This window comes from Scyliorhinus canicula, chromosome 4 (genome assembly GCF_902713615.1).
Source record: "Scyliorhinus canicula chromosome 4, sScyCan1.1, whole genome shotgun sequence".
Lineage (NCBI taxonomy): Eukaryota > Metazoa > Chordata > Chondrichthyes > Carcharhiniformes > Scyliorhinidae > Scyliorhinus > Scyliorhinus canicula.
In genome coordinates this window covers 45,135,669-45,157,261 of record NC_052149.1, presented here as the reverse complement: position 1 = coordinate 45,157,261, position 21,593 = coordinate 45,135,669, and the positions used below count along the sequence as shown (strand labels likewise).

The window sequence follows — 21,593 nt, the reverse complement described above, 5'->3', positions numbered from 1 at the left end:
AGCGCAGTCGGGGGGGTTGGCGCTGCAGAACTTTCACAACTACTACTGGGCGGCATAGCTATGATTAGGAAGTGGGCGATGGGGAGGGGCGTGGGAGCAGCTGGAGGTGGCTTCATGTAAAGGTACTAGTCTGGGAGCTTTGATAACGGCACCTTTGCCATTCTCGCCGACCCGTTACTCCACAAGTCCAGTGGCGGTGGCGACACTGCGGATCTGGGGACAGTGGAGGAAGTACAAGAAGGTGGAGGGAGCATCGGTCTGGGCCTCGATATGCAACAACCAAAGGTTTGTCGTGGGTAGAATGTATGGTGGGTTCCAGAGCTGGCAGAGGGCAGGCATCAGAAGGATGGGCGATCTGTTCATAGACGGAAGCTTTCCCAGTTTGAAGGTGCTAGACGACAAATTTAATCTGCCGCCAGGAAATGCCTTTAAATATCTGCAAGTACGAGCCTTCCTGAAAAAACAGGTGGTGGCCTTTCCGACGCTGCTGCCACTGAGGATACAGGACGGGATGGTCTCCAGCATCTGGGTGGGGGAGGGGAAGGTATCGGATATCTACCAGGAACTACAGGAGGTGGAGGAAACCCCGGTGGAGGAGCTCAAGGGCAAATGGGAGGAGGAGCTAGGTGAGGAGTTGGAAGCGGGTCTGTGGGCAGAGGTCCTGGGCAGGGTTAATTCTTCCTCAGCATGAACCAGGCTCAGTCTAATTCAATTTAAGGTGATCCACCGGGCACATATGACGGCAGCGTGAATGAGCATGTTTTTTGGGGTAGAAGACAGCTGTATGAGGTGCAAGGGCAGCCCTGCAAACCATGTCCACATGTAAGCCCGAAGCTTAGAGAGTTCTGGCAAGGGTTCGCAAGGGCAATGTCCAAGGTGCTTAACACAAGAGTGATGCCGAGTCCAGAGATAGCGATCTTTGGAGTGTCAGAAGACCCGGGAGTTCAGGGGGCGAAAGAGGCCGACGTATTGGCCTTTGCCTCCCTAGTAGCCAGGGGACGGATTTTATTAACGTGGAGGGAAACGAAGCCCCCGAGTGTAGAGACTTGGGTTAACGATATGGCTGGGTTGCTCAGCCTCGAGAAAATAAAGTTTGCCTTAAGAGGGTCTACACTAGGGTTCTCTCGTGGAGGTGGCAGCCGTTCGTCGACTTTCTCGGGGAAAATTAAAATGTCAGCAGCAGCAGCAATCCATTGGGGGTGGGAAGATCTGGTCGCGTGGGTTTTTGATATTTAATTGTTATTGTATATTTGCTTTTTGCACTATGTTAATGTTCACTCTAGTTTGTTTTGTTATTATGGTTACTACTGTTTTATTATGAAAAGTTCTGCAAAACCTTAATAAAAATACTTTTTAAAAAAAGAGCAAATGTTGCATCTGCAAAGTAACCTAGCAAAGACCATCTATCTCAGCACAAACCAAACATCAAACTAAGAACCTTTGTGGACTACAGGATTCAGATATTTACTGTCAAACTTAAGGAGTAAGCTACTCAGTCGTATAGAACAGAAGAGGCCATTCGGCCCAGAGTCTCACCAGCAAATCTTCACTAATCCCACTTTCCAGCACTTGGCTCATAGCCTTGAATGTTATGACATTCCTTGAATGTTATGACATTCCAAGTGCTCACCCATGTACTTGTTAAAAAGGTTGAGGTTTTCTGCCTCTACTATCCTCCCAGCCAGTGCATTTCAGGCTCCCACCACCCTCTCGGTGAAGCAACTCAAATCCCCTCGAAACATCCTACCCCTCACCGTAACATTTTGCCCTCTCTTCATTGACCCTTCAACTGAGTGGAACAGCTGCTTCCTATCCACCCCGTCCTTACCCCTTATAATCTTATACACCTCAATCAGGTTGCCCCTCAACCTTCTCTGCTCTAAAGAAAACAACCCGAGCCTCTCCCAGCCTCTCTTCACAGTTCAAATGGTCCATCCCAAGCAGCATCCTGGTGAATCTCCTCTGCACCCTCGCCAGTGCAATCACATCTTTCCTATAGGAAGACGGGAGAACTGCACATAGTACTCCAGCTGTGGAATAACCCAAGTTCTGCACAGCTCCAACATAATCTTCCTGCTCTTATAATCTATGCCAGGACTGATAAAGGCAAGTGTCCTGTATGCCGCCTTAACTACCCTATTAATCTGTCCTGCTGCCTTCAGGGATCTGTGGACAAGCACGCCAAGTTCCCACTGTTCCTCTCAGCTCCTGAGTGTCCTGCCATTCATTGGCTACTCCCTTTTCTTGTTCTCCTTCCAAAGTGCATCACCTTGCATTTTTTAGGGTTAAATTCTATCTGCCACTGACCTTCCCAACCCATATCTTCCTGCAACCTACGGCTTTCTTCTTCACTATTACTCCACCCTGCCAATTTTCACATCATCCACATACGATCATTCCCCTACATTCTCATCTATATTGCTTATATATATCACAAACAAACAAGGGACCTAGCACTGATCCCTGTGTACGCCACTGGACACCGGCATTCAGTCACACAAACAGCCTTCAACCACCACCCTCTGTCTCCTACGACTAAGCCTGTTTCGGATCTAACTTGCCAAGTTAGCCTGGATGCCATGTGCTTTAACCTTTATCAGTCTCCCATGTGGGGATTTTCAAAGGCTTTGCTGAAATCCATATAAATCCAGGGTGACACAGTGGCAAGCACTGCTGCCTCACTGTGCCAGGGGCCCCGGTTCAATTCCAGCCTTGGGTGACTATGTGGAGTTTGCACGTTCTCCCCATGCTTGCATGGGTTTCCTCCCATAGTCCAAAGATGTGCAGATTAGTTGGATCAGAAATGCTAAATTGCTCCTTAGTGCCCAAAACATTAGTTGTGGGGATAGGGCGTGGGTGGGGAGCTCTTTCGGAGGGTCCATTTAAACTCAATAAGCCAAATGGCCTCCTTCTGCACTGTAGGGATTCTAAACATCAACTGCACTTATCCTCATCTACACACCCAATCACCCACCTGAAAAATAATCAAATTCATTAGGCATTACCTTCCTCTGACAAAGCCATCCGACTATCCCTGATCAAACCTTGCCTCTCTAAGTGGAGACAGATTCTTGACGTCAGAATTTTCTCCAATAGTTTCCCTACCACTGATGTGAGACTCACTGGTGTGTAATTCCCTGGTTTATTTCTGCCACCCTTTGGGTCCGCGCTCCTGTAATTTCCTTCCTCGTCTCCCACAGCAGTCTGGGATACGCCTCATTCCGATATGGGGATTTGTTCACTTTTAAGCCTGCCAAATGTCTAATACCTCCTCATTCAGCACTGGCGCAGTGGTTAGCACTGCTGCCTCACAGCTCCAGGGACCTAGGTTCAATTCCACTCTCGGGTGACTGTTTGGATTCTGCACGTTCTCCCAGTGTCTGCGTGGGTTTCCTTCAGGTGCTCCGATTTCCTCCCAGTCTAAAGATATGCAGCTTAGGTGGATTGGCCGTGCTAAATTGCCCCTTAGTGTCCAACAGTTCGGTCAAGTTCCTGGGTTTATGGAGATAGGGTGGAGGTGTGGGCTTAAGTAGGGTGCTCATTTCAACGGCAGTGTAGACTCGATGGTCGAATGGCCTCCTTCTGCATTGTGAATTCTATGAATTCCCTGTGTCAAACTGCTCACGAACCTCACAGTCCCTCTCCCCGAATCCTGTACCTACAGCCTCCTTCTCCCAAGTGAAGACAGATGTGAAATACTCATTTAACACCCTGTCAATGTCCTCCAGCTACATGCAGATTGCCCTTTGGTCCCTACTCACCCTTGGTATACTTATAGAATATCTTGGAATTCTCCCTAATCTTACCCACCAGTGCTTTTTCACGCTACTTCTTCGCTCTCCTAATTGCTTTCTTATGTTCCCCCTTGTACTTTCTATACTCTACCAAGGCTTCCACTGATTTGCTCCCTTTGTACATGCCAAAAACCTCTCTTTTCTTTCTTATCCAGTCCTGAATATTCCATGACATCCAGGGTTTTCTAGGCTTGTTGTTCCTACCTTTCACCCTATGGGGAACATGTTGGGCCTGTACTCTCTGCACTTTATGATGACAATGTACTGTGAAGGACTGGTGAATCTTGTGATTATACCGAACGACGATCATAAAAAAACTACAATATCGTAAAAGATAATAAGGCAAACTAAAGTAGGAAAGTCCAAAAGTAAATTGCAACAGCTACCTTGCACAGCCTTAGTTTTCACATGAATGCAGTCAAAACCTAATTCTACCCCACCACCACCGTTGCCCTGTCATATTTTTATTTTATAATACTCTTGTGAAGTGTCTTGGGATTTTTATGTCAAAGACGTTACATAAATGCAAGATGTTACTGTTACCTTGTTAAACAGCTTTTCGTTCATACACAAGTTGCCGTACAATCGGAACACCTGAAAGTATGATGAAAAGAGTCAAAACATTGAACTGTGAGTTCTGATCCAAAATATAAATCACTCACTTTTGGTAAATGTCAAAGCCCAAATACGCTGCTCCATTCAGTGGGAGGACACAGATTCAAGCCCACAACTCTTCAATGGCTCACTGCTCATCTCAAGCCTGGCATTACACTAAATCAATATTGGGGGATGCCGGGACACACTTATACCAGACTATGGAGCACGAGTGACAGACACCGATGGACCCCCCGCCCATTCTCCCAGTTGGATGAGGTGCATATTACAGACAAATTACAGAGGTAACAAGAGGGGCGGTACTTATTCCCAGAGAAGAGCCCCGTGATAGACATACCCACAATTATAAAATGCTGAAGTCTTAACATCAAAATCTTAGTAACAACATTTAGAATATTAGTAAGCATGAAGAAAAAGCACATAGCCCAGTTATTTGGCACTAGTCAGTGTACAGAAACTATACAGGCTATTTTTAAATTCCCTCCTTCCTCATTTCAAAACATTCACTCCTCCACTCACTGCTGCTTTGAATCGTCGAATAGGACAGCATTGAAGAAGGCCATTCAATCAAAGTTTACACTGGTCCTTACAAAGAACAATCCAGTGAATCCGCGGCTCTTTTCCCATACCCATGCATTCTTTTTCTCCTTCAGGTATTTGTTCAATTCCTTTTCGAAGGCTAGTTTTAAAATTCAATGCCCACCGCCAAACCAGGCAGCACATTGCAAATCCAAACGTTTCGCAGCAAGTTTTTCTCATGTTGCCTCTGGTTCTTTTGCCAATCATCTTAAATCTGTGCCTTCAATTTTCAATTGAAGACTTGAGCCCACATTTAGTGCAAAAGATTGATAAGACTGTCCCCCCCCTCTCCCAAAGGGGGAGGAGAGTGCTATCAGAATGAAGTACTTTCCTCATTTAAGTAATGCAAACTAGAGATTAAAACTAGCCCAAGAAAAATGTAAACCCCACATAGCTGATGATCAAAACTTGAATCTGAAAGAAGCTGCTCAGATGTAGTCAATCATTAAGGAGCCTTCAAGTTATAAGCTTGGAGCCCAACAGTTTCCAACGCTATGGAGCACTGTTCCTTTCTTTTTGACTCCGCAAATTCCACAGCCAAATATATTCGGGGCTTTTACCTTCTTCATGGCTGTAGACACAGCTGATTGATGAAACTCAGCCTTGGTTACCCAGCGGAAAGGAGGGCACTCTGTCTCCTCCTGCTTCACAGTATCGACGGTTGAATCACTAAATGAGTTACTGTAAACGTGGTAGGTCTGGTGAATGTGAGAGAAGATATGTACTACCTAAAAAATAGAAAAATAAAATTACTATCCCATCACGGTTTTACACAATAAATGCATCAGTTGGTTGAGTTCAGTAAAACACACTAAATGCAATATTATGCCATCCCATCAAACTTATACATCGAGGGGCTAAACTTCATTACTGCAGTGAAATTTGCTTTATTTTGATGGCTTTAATCCAAATCTGGACTCCTGGAAATTGAGCACGGGTTCCATCCACACTTACTCACCTCTCCCAGGTGCTGTAAATTTGCCTCAGTAACCGAGCTCCCCATTAATTCGGCAAGTCGATCTAAAATGATGTGCTTCTGCTTGGTTTCTGTCAGCTCGGCCTCCATTAGAATGCTGGGAAACTCCCACATTCCAGCCAACAGACCTGACAATCAGGAGGAAAAGCACAATGAATGAATGGCTTCCAAGCTCCAGCAGAAAGAAAAGAAAATGGAAAAAGATAAACGAGGGAAAAAAAAGACCGAGTCGCAGGCAATGTTGTAACGTGACAGAACTACAACCTCACAAGATAATCTATTATATCATTATTTCTATTATTCACATGAGGCATTCTATTGTGTCTGATAGTGAACACCAATATTTGCTACGTGACATATTTGTACTTCGTTCTTGTGCCCCCTCTCATCTGCTCCACTTAAATAGATATTCAACTGAGTTCAGCTTAGCTCGTTATGAAATTGCCCTTGGAGCTCTCTTAATTTAGTAGAACACGTTCTCAGATACTCAATGGGCTGAATGGCCTAATTCTGCTCCCATGGCTTATGGTCTTGTACGAAATCAAAGGACATTGACTCCAGTGACATGTACACTTGAAGTCACTTCTTTCTTTTAAAGCTACTATTGCTACAACTCTCAAGGGCGTGACACATTAAAAATACAATTTCTCTCCCCTCTCTCGCGCCCCCAAAAAAACCTCCACTCAAATTGTTTTCAGTTGACAACAGGTACCAAACTTGGGTCTCTGAATGATGAAGTATTCTTCTGTATCATCAGTATTCCTCTTCCGTGTCACCACACAGGTCAGTGTTCGCTCTGTTCGTGGTGGTTTCTTTGCAGGTTTCCTCGGAAAATTCATTACTCCAAGACTACTAACCCAGGATTTTTTGTCAGGTAAGCATAAGGAGCAGCTCCCTGCAACACCAAACAGAAATATTACTTTATTGTGTATTCACAGGTTGCCGATCGTGACATATTGTCAGACATTGACATGTTGTGCCTTTGAAACCTACTGGGCAGAGGATCAAGGTGAGCCACAATGGCTTCTGAGACAGATTAATCTGGGATGGATTCCTTCAATCACTGCTCCAAAACAACTGAAGATTATGTGGAAATGTCCCCAGAGGATAATAATGCGGAGGGATCAGTGGAGAACTTTTCTCCAATTTTCCAAAAATCAAGTTCCACACCTCGGGCTTTGGGGGAAAAGAAAATCTCACCCGTTATCCTCTGGACAGTAGGAAAGAAATGGAAGAAAATTTTAAAAATGGATGGGTGAATTTTTCTGGCCTTTATCAGCCACCCTCTGGAGCAAAATTTCACCGAGATCAGTATTTCACCCAGAAGTGGATCAAAAATAAATAGATCTGAAACAAAAACACCAAATTATAAATAGTTCATTATCTGTATTGGGAGTCCTTACTTAAAGTTGTATGAAAATCACAAATTTGAGTGGAATGACTTTAAATGATTCCGGTTCCCATGGCAGTCTACGTTAAAGCCAGAGTTCAGGTTCCTTCGACATTTCTCACCCAGAAAAAGCAATGTACAAATTGAAATACTGTACCATATGTACAGCACCGTATTCCAAGCAGAAATAACTTGCATCATGATTACACTCACCTACAGTGCTTTTCGATTGATCGAACTCCATCTAGTGGCAGAAATTGGTCAGTGGAGGTAGCAGTCGAAGTCCCAGGACTACCTGCACTGACCAACATCTGCTACTAGCTGGAGCCCAGGACTTCAGCACGAGCTTAACGGTGGCAGGAGACAAGCTGGGAGCAATTGAAGGACAAACTCCGTGGACCAAGATAAGAACTGAGGCAAGGCCAGGGATAAGGAATACCAGAGGGAAGCAACGGCGGGAGACAATGCTGGGAAGGAATTCCAGGAGGCGAGGGCGGGGAGCAGGCAAAATCAGAGGAAGCAACAGCAGGAGACAATGGGCGAAAGTCTCCGCGGACCGACGTGACGCCCATTTCCGGCGGGAAAAGGCGGTGCGCATGACTCCGGCGTCGGGGCCATCTTTTATGCCGGTAATCTCCGTTCCCGAAAGGGCCAGCAGCGGACTGACGCGATAGGCGTCAGTTTCACCCGCTGCGGAAGTGGCGAGTCCCGGTGTTTGTGTGGTGGGGAGAGAGAGAGACCCAGCGTGGTTTGGGGGGGGGGGGGGGGGGGGGGAGCGAGAAGAAGAGCGACCCGGCATTGGGGGGGGGGGGGGGGGGGGGAGAGAGAAGCGCGACCCGGCATTAGGGGGGGGGGCGGCGGGAAGAAGAAGAGCGACCCGGCATTTGGGGGGGGGGGGGGGGGGGGGGGGGGGGGGGAGAAGGGAGAGACCCGGCGTTTGGGGGGGGGGGGGAAGAGGAGAAAGACCCGGCGTTTGCTGGGGGGTTGCGGAGTTGAGAGGGGGAGAGCCGGAGAGAGGGAGGGAGAGGGAGAGGGAGAGGGAGAGGGAGAGGAGAGAGAGAGAGAGAGAGAGAGAGAGTGAGGAGAGAGAGAGAGAGAGAGAGAGAGGAGAGAGAGAGAGAGGACGAGAGAGAGAGGAGAGAGAGAGAGAGAGAGGGAGGGAGGGAGGGGGAGGGAGAGAGAATGGGGAGGGGGGAGGGAGGGAGGGAGAGAGGGGAGGGAGGGAGAGAGGGGAGAGAGGGGAGGGAGGGAGGGAGGGAGAGAAGGGAGGGTGGGAGGGAGGGATGGATTGCGGCGTGGAGAGGAGAGGGGGGTTACGGCGTTGAGTTGAGAGGGGGGAGGGGGTTGCGGCGTTGAGTTGAGAGGAGAGGAGAGGGTTACCTGCGTTGAGAGGAGGGGGGGGGGGTTACCTGCGTTGAGAAGAGAGGGGGGGTACCTGCGTTGAGAGGAGAGGGGGGGGTACCTGCGTTGAGAGGAGAGGGGGGGGGGTACCGGCGTTGAGAGAGGGGGGGGCGGCGTTGGAGGGGGTAGGGGTGGTGAGGGGGGGTTGAGGTAGGGGGCAGCGGCGTGCAGAGGGGGGGGGGCGACGGATGGCCGGGACCAATGCACCGTCGCCCCCTCTGCACGCCGCTGCCCCTACCCCAACCCCCCCCCACCACCCCTACCCCCTCCAACGCCCCTACCCCCTCACCACCCCTACCCCCTCACCACCCCTACCCCTTCCAACGCCCCTACCCGCTCACCACCCCTACCCCCCTCCAACGCCGCCCCCCTCTCTCTCAACGCCGGTACCCCCCCCTCTCAACGCCGCACCCCCCCCCCCACTAACGGAGGAAGGAAGGGGGGGAGGAGGAAGGAATGGGGGGAGGAGGAAGGAATGGGGGGAGGAGGAAGGAGGAGGGAGGAGGAGTGTGGGTGTGTGGGTACCGGCTTTCAGAGGGAGGGGGGTGTGTGGGTACCGGTCTTCAGAGGGGGGGGGGGTACCGGCCTTCAGAGAGAGGGGGGTGTGTGGGTACCGGCCTTCAGAGGGAGGGGGGGTGTGTGGGCACCGGCCTTCAGAGGGAGGGGGGGGGTACCGTCCTTCAGAGGGAGGGGGAGGGGTTGTGGGTACCGGCGTTGAGAGGGGGGGGGGGTACCCCCCCACTAGCCCTCGTACACTGAACGGCGTCAACCATCATCAATGGTTGACGCCATTTTAAAGCTACTCTGTTTTTCGCCGACGTGACCCGTGGCCACGTCGGCGGGACTTCGGCCCATCCGGGCCGGAGGTTTGTTGAAAGAAAAATATAATGAAATCCCGCCGGCGCCAGCTGTTTTCAGAGGCTGCCGGCGGGATTTGCACAACGCCGGTTTTTGGCCGGTTGGAGAATAAAAAACCCTGCGGGAGCTGGATTAACGCCGCTGCCGGCCGATTCTCCGACCCTGCGTGGGGTCGGAGAATTTCGCCCAAGGTTAGGAAGGAACGCCTCAAGGTGAAGGTGGGAGGTAAAGGGAAGAGGGACTTTGGCCAGGAGCAGTAGTACTGCAGAAAAGGTTTTGGTAGCAGGTAGGCCACAGAAGAGAAGTCTGGGGCAAATGACATTAAAGTGAAACTGGCAACATTAAATGGATATATTGACATTACTTTATTAATGACATTAAGGTAAAACAACGTCAAATTGGTCAAACCGAGCCAAGGATTTACTGTTAAAATAGTGTTAAAAATGTTTCATTATATAAATTATACATAATATTGTTCGGTATTTATAAATTCTTTTTTTTTTTTTAAATAAATTTAGATTACCCAATTATTTTTTCTATTAAGGGGCAATTTAGTGAGGCCAATCCACCTACTCTGCACATTTTTGGGTTGTGGGGGCGAAACCCACGCAGACACGGGGAGAATGTGCAAACTCCACACGGACAGTGACCCAGAGCCGGGATCGAACCTGGGACCTCAGCGCCGTGAGGCGGCTGTGCTAACCACTAGGCCACCATGCTGCCCTGGTATTTATAAATTCTTACCACATTCTTCAATATCTGGGGTGCAGGAGAGTTTTGACATGGTATTACCCAGAAGCCTCTTTGAGATCGCTTTCTCCTCCTTTATAACCTGAAATATACCATCAATAGAAGAAAGGTTAGTATTTATAGAGTGCCGTAAGTGACTTCAGAACATCTTAAAATGCTTGACAGCCAATGAAAGGTAGTCACTATTGTAAAGTAGGAAATTATGCACCGAGTTCATAACAAATTAGCTCCTGTTTGACATTCCCTTTCACCAATTCCCATTGCACAATTGTTTAAAAAAGCAGATAGCTCTGGCAGTTTTAAACCCCTGAGGTTGGGGGGCTGTGATCATGGGGATTTTGTTTGCATTTGCTCACAAATGATACAATTTGATGAAGTAAAGCACACTCACGCAGGTCTTTCGATTTCAATCGTTTGTTAGTGTGCACTTTATGTACCGTAGTCAGTCCCATTATCTCTTTCAAAACCCACCTGTTGGTAAGCTCTACAGTGGGCCTGAACAGGGCACTCTGAACAAAGTGGAGCTTTGGGAGTACAGACGATAGCACCCAGTTCCATCACAGCCTGATTAAAGTCTCCTGGTCTAACTGGATCCACCAAGATATTGGCCAATGTCCTATAACGAAACAACAGCACGAAGAGTAGATTTAAAATATCAATATCAGGAGACTGCAACGTAAGCGAACCATTTTTGGTCTCTCATTGATGGAGATCTTTTTGAATCAGCTGTTATACATAAGCAATTTTTAAAATTACAAGGTTTTAGATCCCAGTACCAAGTTTACTTTGAATCCCAGGTTGCAAGGGCCATTACAATTAGTTTTCGTACTATAAGCCAAGCTAACTTGGATCGATTAAAGATTGTCCGATTTGTTCAGTTAAATTCATGACTTGATACTATGGTGAAACAGTGCAGATAGTTAGGTCTACATCACTGCCCAGAAGACCTCCTGCAGTGATGTCATGGAGTGGAGCTGATGGACCTCAAACAATCACAACCATCTATTTTTGTGCCAAGTATGACTCCAGCAATTGAAGTTTTCCCTCTGATTAAAGCTCCACAGTACCATACATGGCTAAATGCGGTCTTGATATCAAAAGCAGTCACTCTGACTTGTCCTCTGGAATACAGGTCATGACCATGTTTAGACTAAGACTGTATTAAGTTCTGGGGCTGGCAGAACTCTAACTGCACATTTGTGAGCAGATTACTTATTTCAAACATTGAAGTGCCACATGGCAATTACCAACCAGAGTTTGCCGTTATTCTTTTGCTATGTTAGCAAAGGATTGCGGGCGCAATTTAACAGGGCACGTTTAGCAGGGTGTTTCTTGGCATCACTATCAAACGGGACTTTTTGGCCTCGGTGAGGAACGCCCTGCCGAGGCCGCACTTACTTGTCAGCGCAGGAAGAGATCGGGGCACCATTTTTAAATACTGCCGCAACCTCTGGACTCCCCACTGCGGCCTCCAGATCTCCACCCCCCTCCCCCTCTACTCATGCTCTAACCCCCCTCACCCCACCTCAAATGGGCAGGTCACCCGGGCCTGATCCCTGGCACCCAGGCTCTGTCAGCCTGGCAGTGCCCCTTCCAGCATGGTGGTGCCAGCTGGGCTCCCTGGCAGTGCCAACGGGAGTGCTAAGGTACCAGCCTGCCTAGAGCCAGACCATACAGGAGCCTCTGATGGCTTGGGAGATCCCCCAAGATCCACGGCCTGGTCCATGTATTTTTTTAAAATAAATTTAGAGTACACAATTCATTTTTTCCAATTAAGGGGCAATTTAGCATGGCCAATCCGCCAAGCTTGCACATTTTTAGATTGTGGGGGCGAAACCCATGCAAATACAGGGAGAATGTGTAAACTCCACACGGACGACTTCCGGTTGCGGCTACGACTAGCTAAGCCGCACATTTGGAAGCTCCTGCGACAAAGGTGTTTTTGGGCCAATTGGAGGGCCCCAACGGTGCTGAAAAGACGAATCCCGGTGGGGGAAGGTCCCCTGAGGAGAACTAGACCGATTTTATGGTCGGTACCCGGAGTGGAGCGGCAAGAAAAACGGCAGCAGCTCCCCAAAAAAAGCGGGGGAAGAAAATCAAAATGGCGGCCGGCGGCGCATCGGAGGAGTGGAAGAAATGGGCGGAGGAGCAGCAGGCCGCTCTCCTCCGTTTTTTCACGGAGATGAAAGTGGAGCTCTTAGAGTCCATGAACGCGACGGCCACCAGGTTGGTGGGAGCCCAGGCGATCCAAGAGGCGTCGATTAAAGAGCTGCAGCAGGAGATGACCGCGAGGGAGGAGGAGGCCACAGTCATCGGGGCAAAGGTGGCGGTGCACGAGGCACTCCACATGAAGTGGCAGAGCCGCTTCGAGGAGCTGGACACTCGGATGAGGAGGAAAAATTTGAGGATCCTGGGCCTGGAAGAAGGCCTGGAGGGGTCGGATCTCCCGGGATATGTGGCGGAGATGTTGAGCTCCCTGATGGGGGAAGGGGCCGGTCCGGCGCCCCTGGAATTGGAAGAGGCATACCGAGTCATGGCCAGGAGGCCTAGGGCAAACGAGCCCCCGAGGGCGGTGCTGGTGCGGTTCCAGCGGCTAAGTGATCGAGAGAAAGTCCTGAGGTGGGCAAAAAGGGAGAAAAGCAGCAAGTGGCAGAACTCGACGGTAAGGGTGTACCAGGACTGGAGTACGGAGGTGGCAAAGTGGCGGGCCCGGTACAACCGGACAAAGGCGGTGCTACACGCGAAAAAGATCAAATTTGGAATGCTGCAGCCGGCGCGCTTGTGGGTCACCTACAAGGACCAACATCATTATTTCGAGTCCCCAGAGGAGGCCTGGACCTTTGTACAAGAGGAAAAGTTGGACACGAACTAAAACCTGGGAGCACCGGCGGTCGTAGCCGCCTGGGGACTCTTGATTGAGCAAGTGGCCCTTTTCTTTTTCAGGCCAGGTCGGAACTGGGTAACAGTTTCGTGGATTGTTTGGGGTGTTTTTTCTCAAACGGTTGACTTTTCTGAATATCTTGAAGGTTTCGAGTTGTTGGGTGTTTCTGTATATTTGTACTGTTGAAATCTCTATTGTGGGTCGTTGGCTTCTTATGGGGTGTTTCTTCCCGTTTCCAATTTCCCTTAGTTATTTACCCCTTTTACCCTTTTCCTTTGGGTGCTTGGGGGGGGTTTTTTGTTCCTTTTTTTCTTTTCGGGTTATGGTTATCTGCGGTTATTTATACTGTTTGATGGAGGGTGATGGTTGGGCACACTGTTAGTTGATAGCTAGTTAATTATTTTGTTATTTAAGTATGTAGTTAAGTATTTATGTATTTAGTTGCCATTGGGTATTTATATCGTTAAGTTGGGGAGACGGGACGGGGGGGGAGCGGGTTGATTATGCGGGTCTTTCTCTGGGGTTTTAAGGGGATCTTTCACGGGCGCAGATGGGGTGAACCGGGAGGAGTCGGAATGTGGCAGGAGCAGCCGGGTCAGCGGAGACCAGCTGACTCTCGGGAGTACGATGTTGGGTACATCGCGGCTAGGAGGGGTCCTAGCCAGGGGGGGGGGGGGGGGGGGGGGGGGGGGGAGACACCGGGTTGCTGCTGGAAAGACCAGGGACGAGAAGGGGAGAGCCGGGGGGGGTGGGGCCATCGCTATGGGAAGCGGGTCAGAAAAGGAGGGATGACCCGGGGCAAGCAAGGGACAAGACATGGCTAATCGACAGGGAGTAGGGACGGGTCGCTCTGCGATCCGATTGATCACGTGGAACGTAAGGGGGCTGAATGGGCCGGTCAAAAGATCAAGGGTCTTCTCACACCTGAAGGGACTGAAGGCTGATGTAGCAATGCTGCAGGAGACTCATTTGAGGGTAGCAGATCAGGTCCGCCTGAGAAGGGGGTGGGTGGGACAGGTGTTCCACTCAGGCTTGGATATCAAGAACCGGGGGGTGGCGATTTTGGTGGGAAAGAGGGTGTCGTTTGTGGCGGCAGAGGTGGTGGCAGACAAGGAGGGCAGGTATGTGATGGTGAGGGGTAGGTTGCAGGGAGAGAATGTGGTACTGGTAAATGTGTATGCCCCGAACTGGGACGACGCGGGTTTTATGAGGCGCCTGCTGGGCCTCATCCCGGGACTGGAGGCAGGGGGCCTGATCATGGGAGGGGACTTTAATACGGTGTTAGACCCTGGGCTGGATAGATCGAGTTCCAGGACGAATAGGAGGCCGGCAGCGGCAGAGGTGTTAAGGGGGTTCATGGAGCAGATGGGAGGGGTAGACCCATGGAGATTGGTAGGCCTAGGGCGAGGGAGTATTCTTTTTTCTCCCACGTCCACAGAGTGTACTCTAGGATCGATTTTTTCGTATTGAACAGGGGGCTGATACCGAGAGTGCAGGACACGGAGTACTCGGCCATTGCGATATCGGACCATGCACCACATTGGGTGGACGTGGACATGGGGGAGGCGCGGGATCAACGCCCGTTGTGGCGCCTGGATGTAGGGCTGTTGGCGGACGAAGAGGTGTGCAGAAGGGTGAGAACGGGCATTGAGAACTATCTGGGTACGAATGACACAGGTGAGGTGCAGGTGGGGACGGTCTGGGAGGCCTTGAAAGCAGTGATTAGAGGAGAGCTGATCTCCATAAGGGCACACAGAGAGAGGAAGGAGAGGCAGGAAAGGGAGAGGCTGGTGGGGAGCTCCTAGAAGTAGATAGGAAATATGCGGCGGCACCAAAGGAGGGGCTATTGAGGGAGCGGCGTAGCTTGCATGCCAGGTTCGACCTACTGACCACTAGGAAGGCGGAAATGCAGTGGAGAAGGGCGCAGGGTGCGGCGTATGAGTACGGGGAAAAGGCGAGCAGGATGCTGGCACACCAGCTTCGTAAGCGAGATGCAGCCAGAGAGATTGGGGGAGTGAGAGAGAGGGGTGGGGACGTAGTGCAGAAGGGGCAAGAGGTGAATAGGGTCTTTAGGGACTTCTATAGGGAATTGTATAGGTCTGAACCGCCGAAGAGGAGAGGGGGAATGAAGAACTTTCTCGACAAAATGGGGTTCCCAAAGGTACAGGAGGAGCTGGTAGAAGGGTTGGGGGCGCCAATAGAGCTGCAGGAGCTAATTAAAGGGATAGGCCAGATGCAGGCGGGGAAGGCGCCGGGGCCGGATGGGTTCCCGGTGGAGTTTTACAGGAAATTTGTGGACTTGGTGGGTCCAGTGCTGGTGCGAGCCTTTAATGAGGCGCGCGAGGGGGGGGTTCTGCCCCCAACAATGTCGCAGGCCCTGATCTCCTTGATTTTGAAGCGGGACAAGGACCCGGTCCAGTGCGGGTCCTACAGGCCCATCTCCCTCCTGAATGTTGACGCCAAGCTGTTAGCAAAGGTCCTGGCAACCAGGATAGAGGACTGTGTGCCAGGGGTAGTCCATGAAGACCAGACGGGGTTCGTGAAGGGACGCCAACTTAACACAAATGTCCGGAGATTGTTAAATGTGATTATGATGCCAGCAGTGGAAGGGGAGGCGGAGATAGTGGTAGCGTTGGACGCGGAGAAGGCATTTGACAGGGTGGAGTGGGAATACTTGTGGGAGACGTTGGAAAGGTTTGGGTTTGGGGAGGGATTTATCAAGTGGGTAAAACTGCTCTATTCAGCTCCGATGGCAAGTGTGGTAACAAACGGGAGGAGGTCAGAATATTTTGGGCTCCATCGAGGTACTAGGCAGGGATGTCCCCTATCCCCCTTACTCTTTGCGTTAGCGATTGAGCCGTTGGCGATGGCACTGAGGGGTTCAGGGGGGTGGAGAGGGCTGACAAGGGGAGGGGAGGAACATCGGGTCTCGCTCTATGCGGATGATTTGTTGTTGTATGTGGCAGACCCGGAGGGGGGAATGCCGGAGGTAATGGGGATACTAGCGGAGTTCGGGGACTTTTTGGGGTATAAATTAAATCTGGGGAAAAGTGAGGTCTTTGTAATACACCCGGGAGACCAAGGGGAGGGAATTGGGAGGCTCCCCTTCAAAAGAGCAGTTAAAAGTTTTAGGTATTTGGGGGTGCAGGTGGCAAAGAACTGGGGGACCCTCCACAAGTTGAACTTTTCCAGACTGGTGGAACAGATGGAGGAGGAGTTTAAGAGGTGGGACATGGTGCCGCTGTCGCTGGCAGGGAGGGTGCAGTCAGTTAAAATGACGGTCCTCCCGAGGTTCTTGTTTTTGTTCCAGTGTCTGCCCATCTTCCTCCCCAGGGCCTTTTTCAAGAAGGTAACGAGTAGTATCATGGGGTATGTGTGGGCACATGGCACCCCGAGAGTTAGAAGGGTCTTTTTGGAGCGGAGTAGGGATAGTGGAGGGCTGGCGTTACCCAACCTTTCAGGATATTACTGGGCGGCAAATACATCGATGGTACGAAAGTGGATGATGGAAGGGGAGGGGGCAGCCTGGAAGCGCATGGAGAGGGCGTCCTGCGGCAACATAAGCTTAGGGGCACTGGTAACGGCACCATGGCCGCTCCCTCCCACGAGGTATACCACGAGCCCGGTGGTGGCGGCCACCCTCAAGATCTGGGGGCAGTGGAGGCGACACAGGGGGGAAGTGGGAGGTCTGATAGGGGCACCACTAAGAGGGAACCACAGATTTGCGCCGGGAAATACAGGAGGGGGATTCCAGAGCTGGCAGAGGGCGGGTATTAGACAACTGAGGGACTTGTTTATAGAGGGGAGGTTTGCGAGCTTGGGAGAGCTGGAGGAGAAATTTGGGCTCCCCCCGGGGAACACGTTCAGGTACCTCCAAGTGAAGGCATTTGCCAGACGACAGGTAGAGGGGTTCCCCGCGCTCCCCGACAGGGGGGTGAGTGATAGGGTGCTATCAGGGGTCTGGGTCGGGGAGGGGAAGATCTCGGACATCTATAAGATTATGCAGGAGGTGGAGGAGGTACCAGTAGAGGAGCTGAAAGATAAGTGGGAGTTAGAGCTGGGGGAACAGATAGAGGACGGGACATGGGCAGACGCCCTGGAGAGGGTCAACTCGTCGTCGTCATGTGCGAGACTAAGTCTCATTCAATTTAAGGTACTGCATAGAGCCCACATGACGGGGACAAGGATGAGTCGGTTTTTCGGGGGTGAAGACAGGTGTATTAGATGTTCGGGAAGCCCTGCGAATCATGCACATATGTTTTGGGCATGTCCGGCACTGGAGGAGTTCTGGAAGGGGGTGGCAGGGACGGTGTCGAGAGTGGTGGGGTCCAGGGTCAAGCCAGGATGGGGACTTGCGATCTTCGGGGTTGGGGTGGAACCGGGGGTACAGGAGGCGAGGGAGGCTGGAATATTAGCCTTTGCGTCCTTGGTGGCTCGGAGGAGGATCTTGATTCAGTGGAGGGACGAAAGGCCTCCGAGTGTTAACACCTGGTTAAACGACATGGCAAACTTCATCCAATTGGAAAGGATCAAATTCGCCCTGAGAGGGTCGGTGCAGGGGTTTTTCAGGCGATGGCAACCCTTCCTAGACCTCTTGGATCAGAGATAGAAACTGAGGTCGTGACAGCAGCAACCCGGGAGGGGAGGGGAGGGCGGGAGGGAGGGGGGGGGGAGGGGGGGGGGGGGAGAGGGTGGACAAAGACGAAGGAAGTACGGTAGCGGTGGTGGCACGGGCAAGGCCTGCCCGAGGACGCTGCTAGAAATGATAAGTTGGTCTGACTGTCGGTTCGCCGGCGGGGGGGGGGACTTTTCTCTTTTTTTGTTAAGTAGGGGGGTTTGACTTTGTTTTGTTATAATTTAAATGTAAATGTAGGGGGGGTTAAAATGTTTGTATTTTGAAAAATTTCTTCAATAAAAATTATTTTTAAAAAAAAAACTCCACACGGACAGTGACCCAGAGCCATGATCGAACCTGGGACCTCAGCGCCGTGAGGCAGCAGGGCTAACCCACTGCGCCACTGTGCTGCCCTTGCCTGGTCCATGTTTGTGTGGACCAGTGCTAAATGGTGCCATGGCGAGGTCTCCCGGGCACAGGCCTAGCTGCTCACTTAAGCATGCAAATCTGGATCACATCCAGTGAGGGCGAGATCCAGATCACGACGTCTTGCAAATTTTGTTGGATCACACAAGGCGTCCCAAGCCTCACAAATCTCACGAGAGGCCTCTCGCGAGATTTAAGGCCTTGTTGCGTCCTGAGACCATTCAATCGGGCCCTATGTAGTTCATGTGGCCTATGTAGTTCACAAAGGCATGGGAACTGACCCTCACCTATGAAAGTGGTCTTTGATAGGAAAGCCAGAATTTCAGGATAGGATGATTTGAAAAGATCCAAAGGTAAAAACCTAAATTTGGGAAATTGTAAAAAATTGAAATCAGAAAAGAAAAGCAACAGACACTTACATTGGAACAGGAGAAGGACTAGACCATTCAGCCCCTAAAGCCTGATCCACAATTTAATAAGATCATAGCTGATCTGAAGGTAACCTCAAACCTGCATCCTGCCTACCCCCATCTACTTTGTTAGAATTCTTAACGTGCCACTAGTTAGTACATCAGTAAGGGAAAAGTGAATCTTACCAAAGTGCTTCCGTCACTGCTGTGCTGGTGCTGTCCGCTCCAATCGCTCTCATACGGCACAAGACCCGTACTACATTCCCATCCACCACTCCAGTTACCTACAAGAAGCAAAGAATCAAGTTCAAATCTCCCACTGCTAATTTTTCCAGCAGAAAAGTGAGTTTTTGGATTTATTAAGAGGGAATAAATAATTAAGAGGAAATAAATAATTCATAACAATTTAGAGCCACATTAGTGAATGGTGTATTTTACAAAATGTAATTCTCAACCAATTGTTACTTTTCCTTACAGTTATATTTCACAGGTTCCTTTGTGCCTACTGTGCCCTTGGTCATTGTGAGAGGATGTGTTTAAACTTTTGCTTCATGGACCACATGTTCAAAGATTCTACCAGTTCAAGTTCAATTATTCTAAGTGTTTCAAAATGAGAAAATATTCCTTTGATGAGATGTCAAACACAGGTCCCGTCTGTTCTCAGACAGAATTAAAAAGAGCAGGGGATCAATTCCTAGTGCCTAACTAACATTTATCCCTCAATCAACACCATTGTCACATTTCTGTTAGCCGGAGCTTGCTATGTGGAAATTGGTTGCCTTGTTTCCTAAATTACAACAGTGACTATAATTGGCTGCAAAATACGCTGAAGCATTCAAAGGCACTAGTTAAGCACAAGTCTTTCTTTCTTGAAGTACGACAAGAATACATCATTCGGCCTCCTGCATGGGGACCTCTCTCCGGGCCCTCGCCACGGCAGCACTCCCATCCCCACCCAAAAAACACTCCAGCAGCCCAGTGGTGACAGCCACCCTCCAATCCTGGAACCAACTGCGGCAACAATTTGGCCTGACCAAAATGTCGGACAAGGCTCCCATCTGCAACAACCATAGGTTCACACCAGCACTGACTGACGCCACCTTCAAAAGGTGGAGGTAGGACCGGGGGACACTGACAGTCAGGGACCTATACACGGACGACAGGATCGCAACACTGGACGAACTGACAGAGAAATTTCGGCTAGCCGGGGGGAACGAGCTACGGTACCTGCAGCTCAAAAACTTCCTACGAAAGGAGACAAGGACGTACCCACAACCGCCACGACAGACACTACTGGAGGACCTGCTGGACGCAAGTATCTTAGAGAAAGGGAACTGTAGCGACATGTATGACCGACTGGTAGAAAGGGACGACACCGTACTGGACGCAACAAAAATGAAATGGGAGGACGACTTGGGGATTGAGATAGGGTGGGGATTCTGGAGCGAAGCACTGCATAGGGTCAACTCCACCTCCACGTGCACAAGGCTCAGCCTGACGCAACTAAAAGTGGTACATAGAGCCCACTTAACAAGAAACCGTACGAGTAGGTTCTTCCCGGAGGTGGAGGACAGATGTGAACAGGCCAAAGAGGCCCAGCCAACCACACCCACATGTTCTGGTCTTGCCCCAGACTTGTGGAGTACTGGACAGCCTTCTTCGAGGCTATGTCCAAAGTGGTGGGGGTGAGGGTGGAGCCATGCCCGATAGTGGTGATCTTCGGGGTTTCAGACCAGCCAGATCTATTCCTGGGGAGGAGAGTGGACACCCTTGCTACGGGTTCGTAATGGGGGTTTGATGGCTAGCTAAGGCCCAAAACCAAACTGTAAATAAATGCCTATAAACATGTGCCTCGGCCATATTGGGGAATGTAAAATATGTATGCCGGCTAAAGGGGGCGGCCACAGTTGTTATTATGAAGATGCTTACCTGTAAATATACATGTTAATTTTTGCGTGTTTTTTTGGTTTTTTTTCTAATAATTTGTAATTTGTTGGATATAAAATATGAAAACTCAATAAAAAACATTTTTTAAAAAAAGAATACATCATTCGGTTTTGCGATGTCAAAAAATTACTCATTTCTCTTTTCATTCCTCCTCCCCCCACCTCCCTTGCTTGAATACAATTCCATAGTCAAGCTTTATTTTGAGTCCAAGGGTGAATAACTAAGATTGGCTAGCTCTATATTTAGAATCATCCTGGACTTAAGAATTAATACAACCTTACAGTGCATTTGAAAAAACAGAATTGGATTGTTCTGATGAGTACTTGACAGTAAAGTCTTTCTCCAAGCTAGAGTCCTCAAATTAGTGAAATATGACAAATCCTACTGTACCAAGTGAGCAGAGTTTTCACTATATATTCTAGCTTCCCAATGAATAAGGGGGCTTACCAATACGGATATACTGGAGTCTTATGGAATAGACTTGATAACAAATCTGGGAAATTAGCTGTGCACTTGGATAGAAGAGCCTTGATATGCTGCTTCCTCACCTGTCCAAAACTGATTGAGGCAATTGCAGAAGCTGTGTATCTCCCAACCCCCGGCAGTAGCTTTTGTAGCTCCTCTGCACTCTTTGGCATCTCACCGTTGAATTCTGCTAAAACCTATATAAGAGACAAACAGGTAAAGATTGCATAACTGTATCGGGCGGTATTCTTCCCCCCCACCACGCCGGGTGGGAGAATCGGCGGGGCGCTGCGTGACTCGTGCCATGCCACCCCAACACCCACACACGATTCTCCCACCCCCCTGAAACCAGGACCGCGCGGATCGCGCAGGGCCGCTTGGAGAATCGCCGCAAATGGCAAGCGGCGATTCTCCGGCCCGGATGGGCTGAGTGGCCGCTCCGACACAACAGGTTCCCGCCGGCGCCATCCACTCCGGTCGCTGGCG

At 50.0% G+C, this 21,593-nt stretch overlaps 1 protein-coding gene across 5 annotated transcripts in view; it reads right to left on the bottom strand.

Annotated features, from left to right (window-relative positions):
• The window catches only part of mutyh (mutY DNA glycosylase), a 44,720-nt gene that overhangs the window by 11,803 nt on the left and 11,324 nt on the right, over nucleotides 1–21,593 (bottom strand). For all 5 annotated transcript variants that reach the window (XR_005460314.1, XR_005460313.1, XM_038794159.1 and 2 more), the window contains exons 8-15: nucleotides 21,191–21,304; nucleotides 18,882–18,979; nucleotides 10,835–10,979; nucleotides 10,358–10,445; nucleotides 6,677–6,859; nucleotides 5,947–6,092; nucleotides 5,549–5,716; nucleotides 4,338–4,388 (exon numbers count right to left, since the gene is read on the bottom strand). Coding sequence is in view for 3 of the 5 variants with exons in the window: in XM_038794159.1 (XP_038650087.1) it covers nucleotides 4,338–4,388; nucleotides 5,549–5,716; nucleotides 5,947–6,092; nucleotides 6,677–6,859; nucleotides 10,358–10,445; nucleotides 10,835–10,979; nucleotides 18,882–18,979; nucleotides 21,191–21,304 (993 nt within the window). In the remaining 2 variants the exon portion in view is untranslated. The remainder of the gene's footprint in view (nucleotides 1–4,337; nucleotides 4,389–5,548; nucleotides 5,717–5,946; nucleotides 6,093–6,676; nucleotides 6,860–10,357; nucleotides 10,446–10,834; nucleotides 10,980–18,881; nucleotides 18,980–21,190; nucleotides 21,305–21,593) is intronic.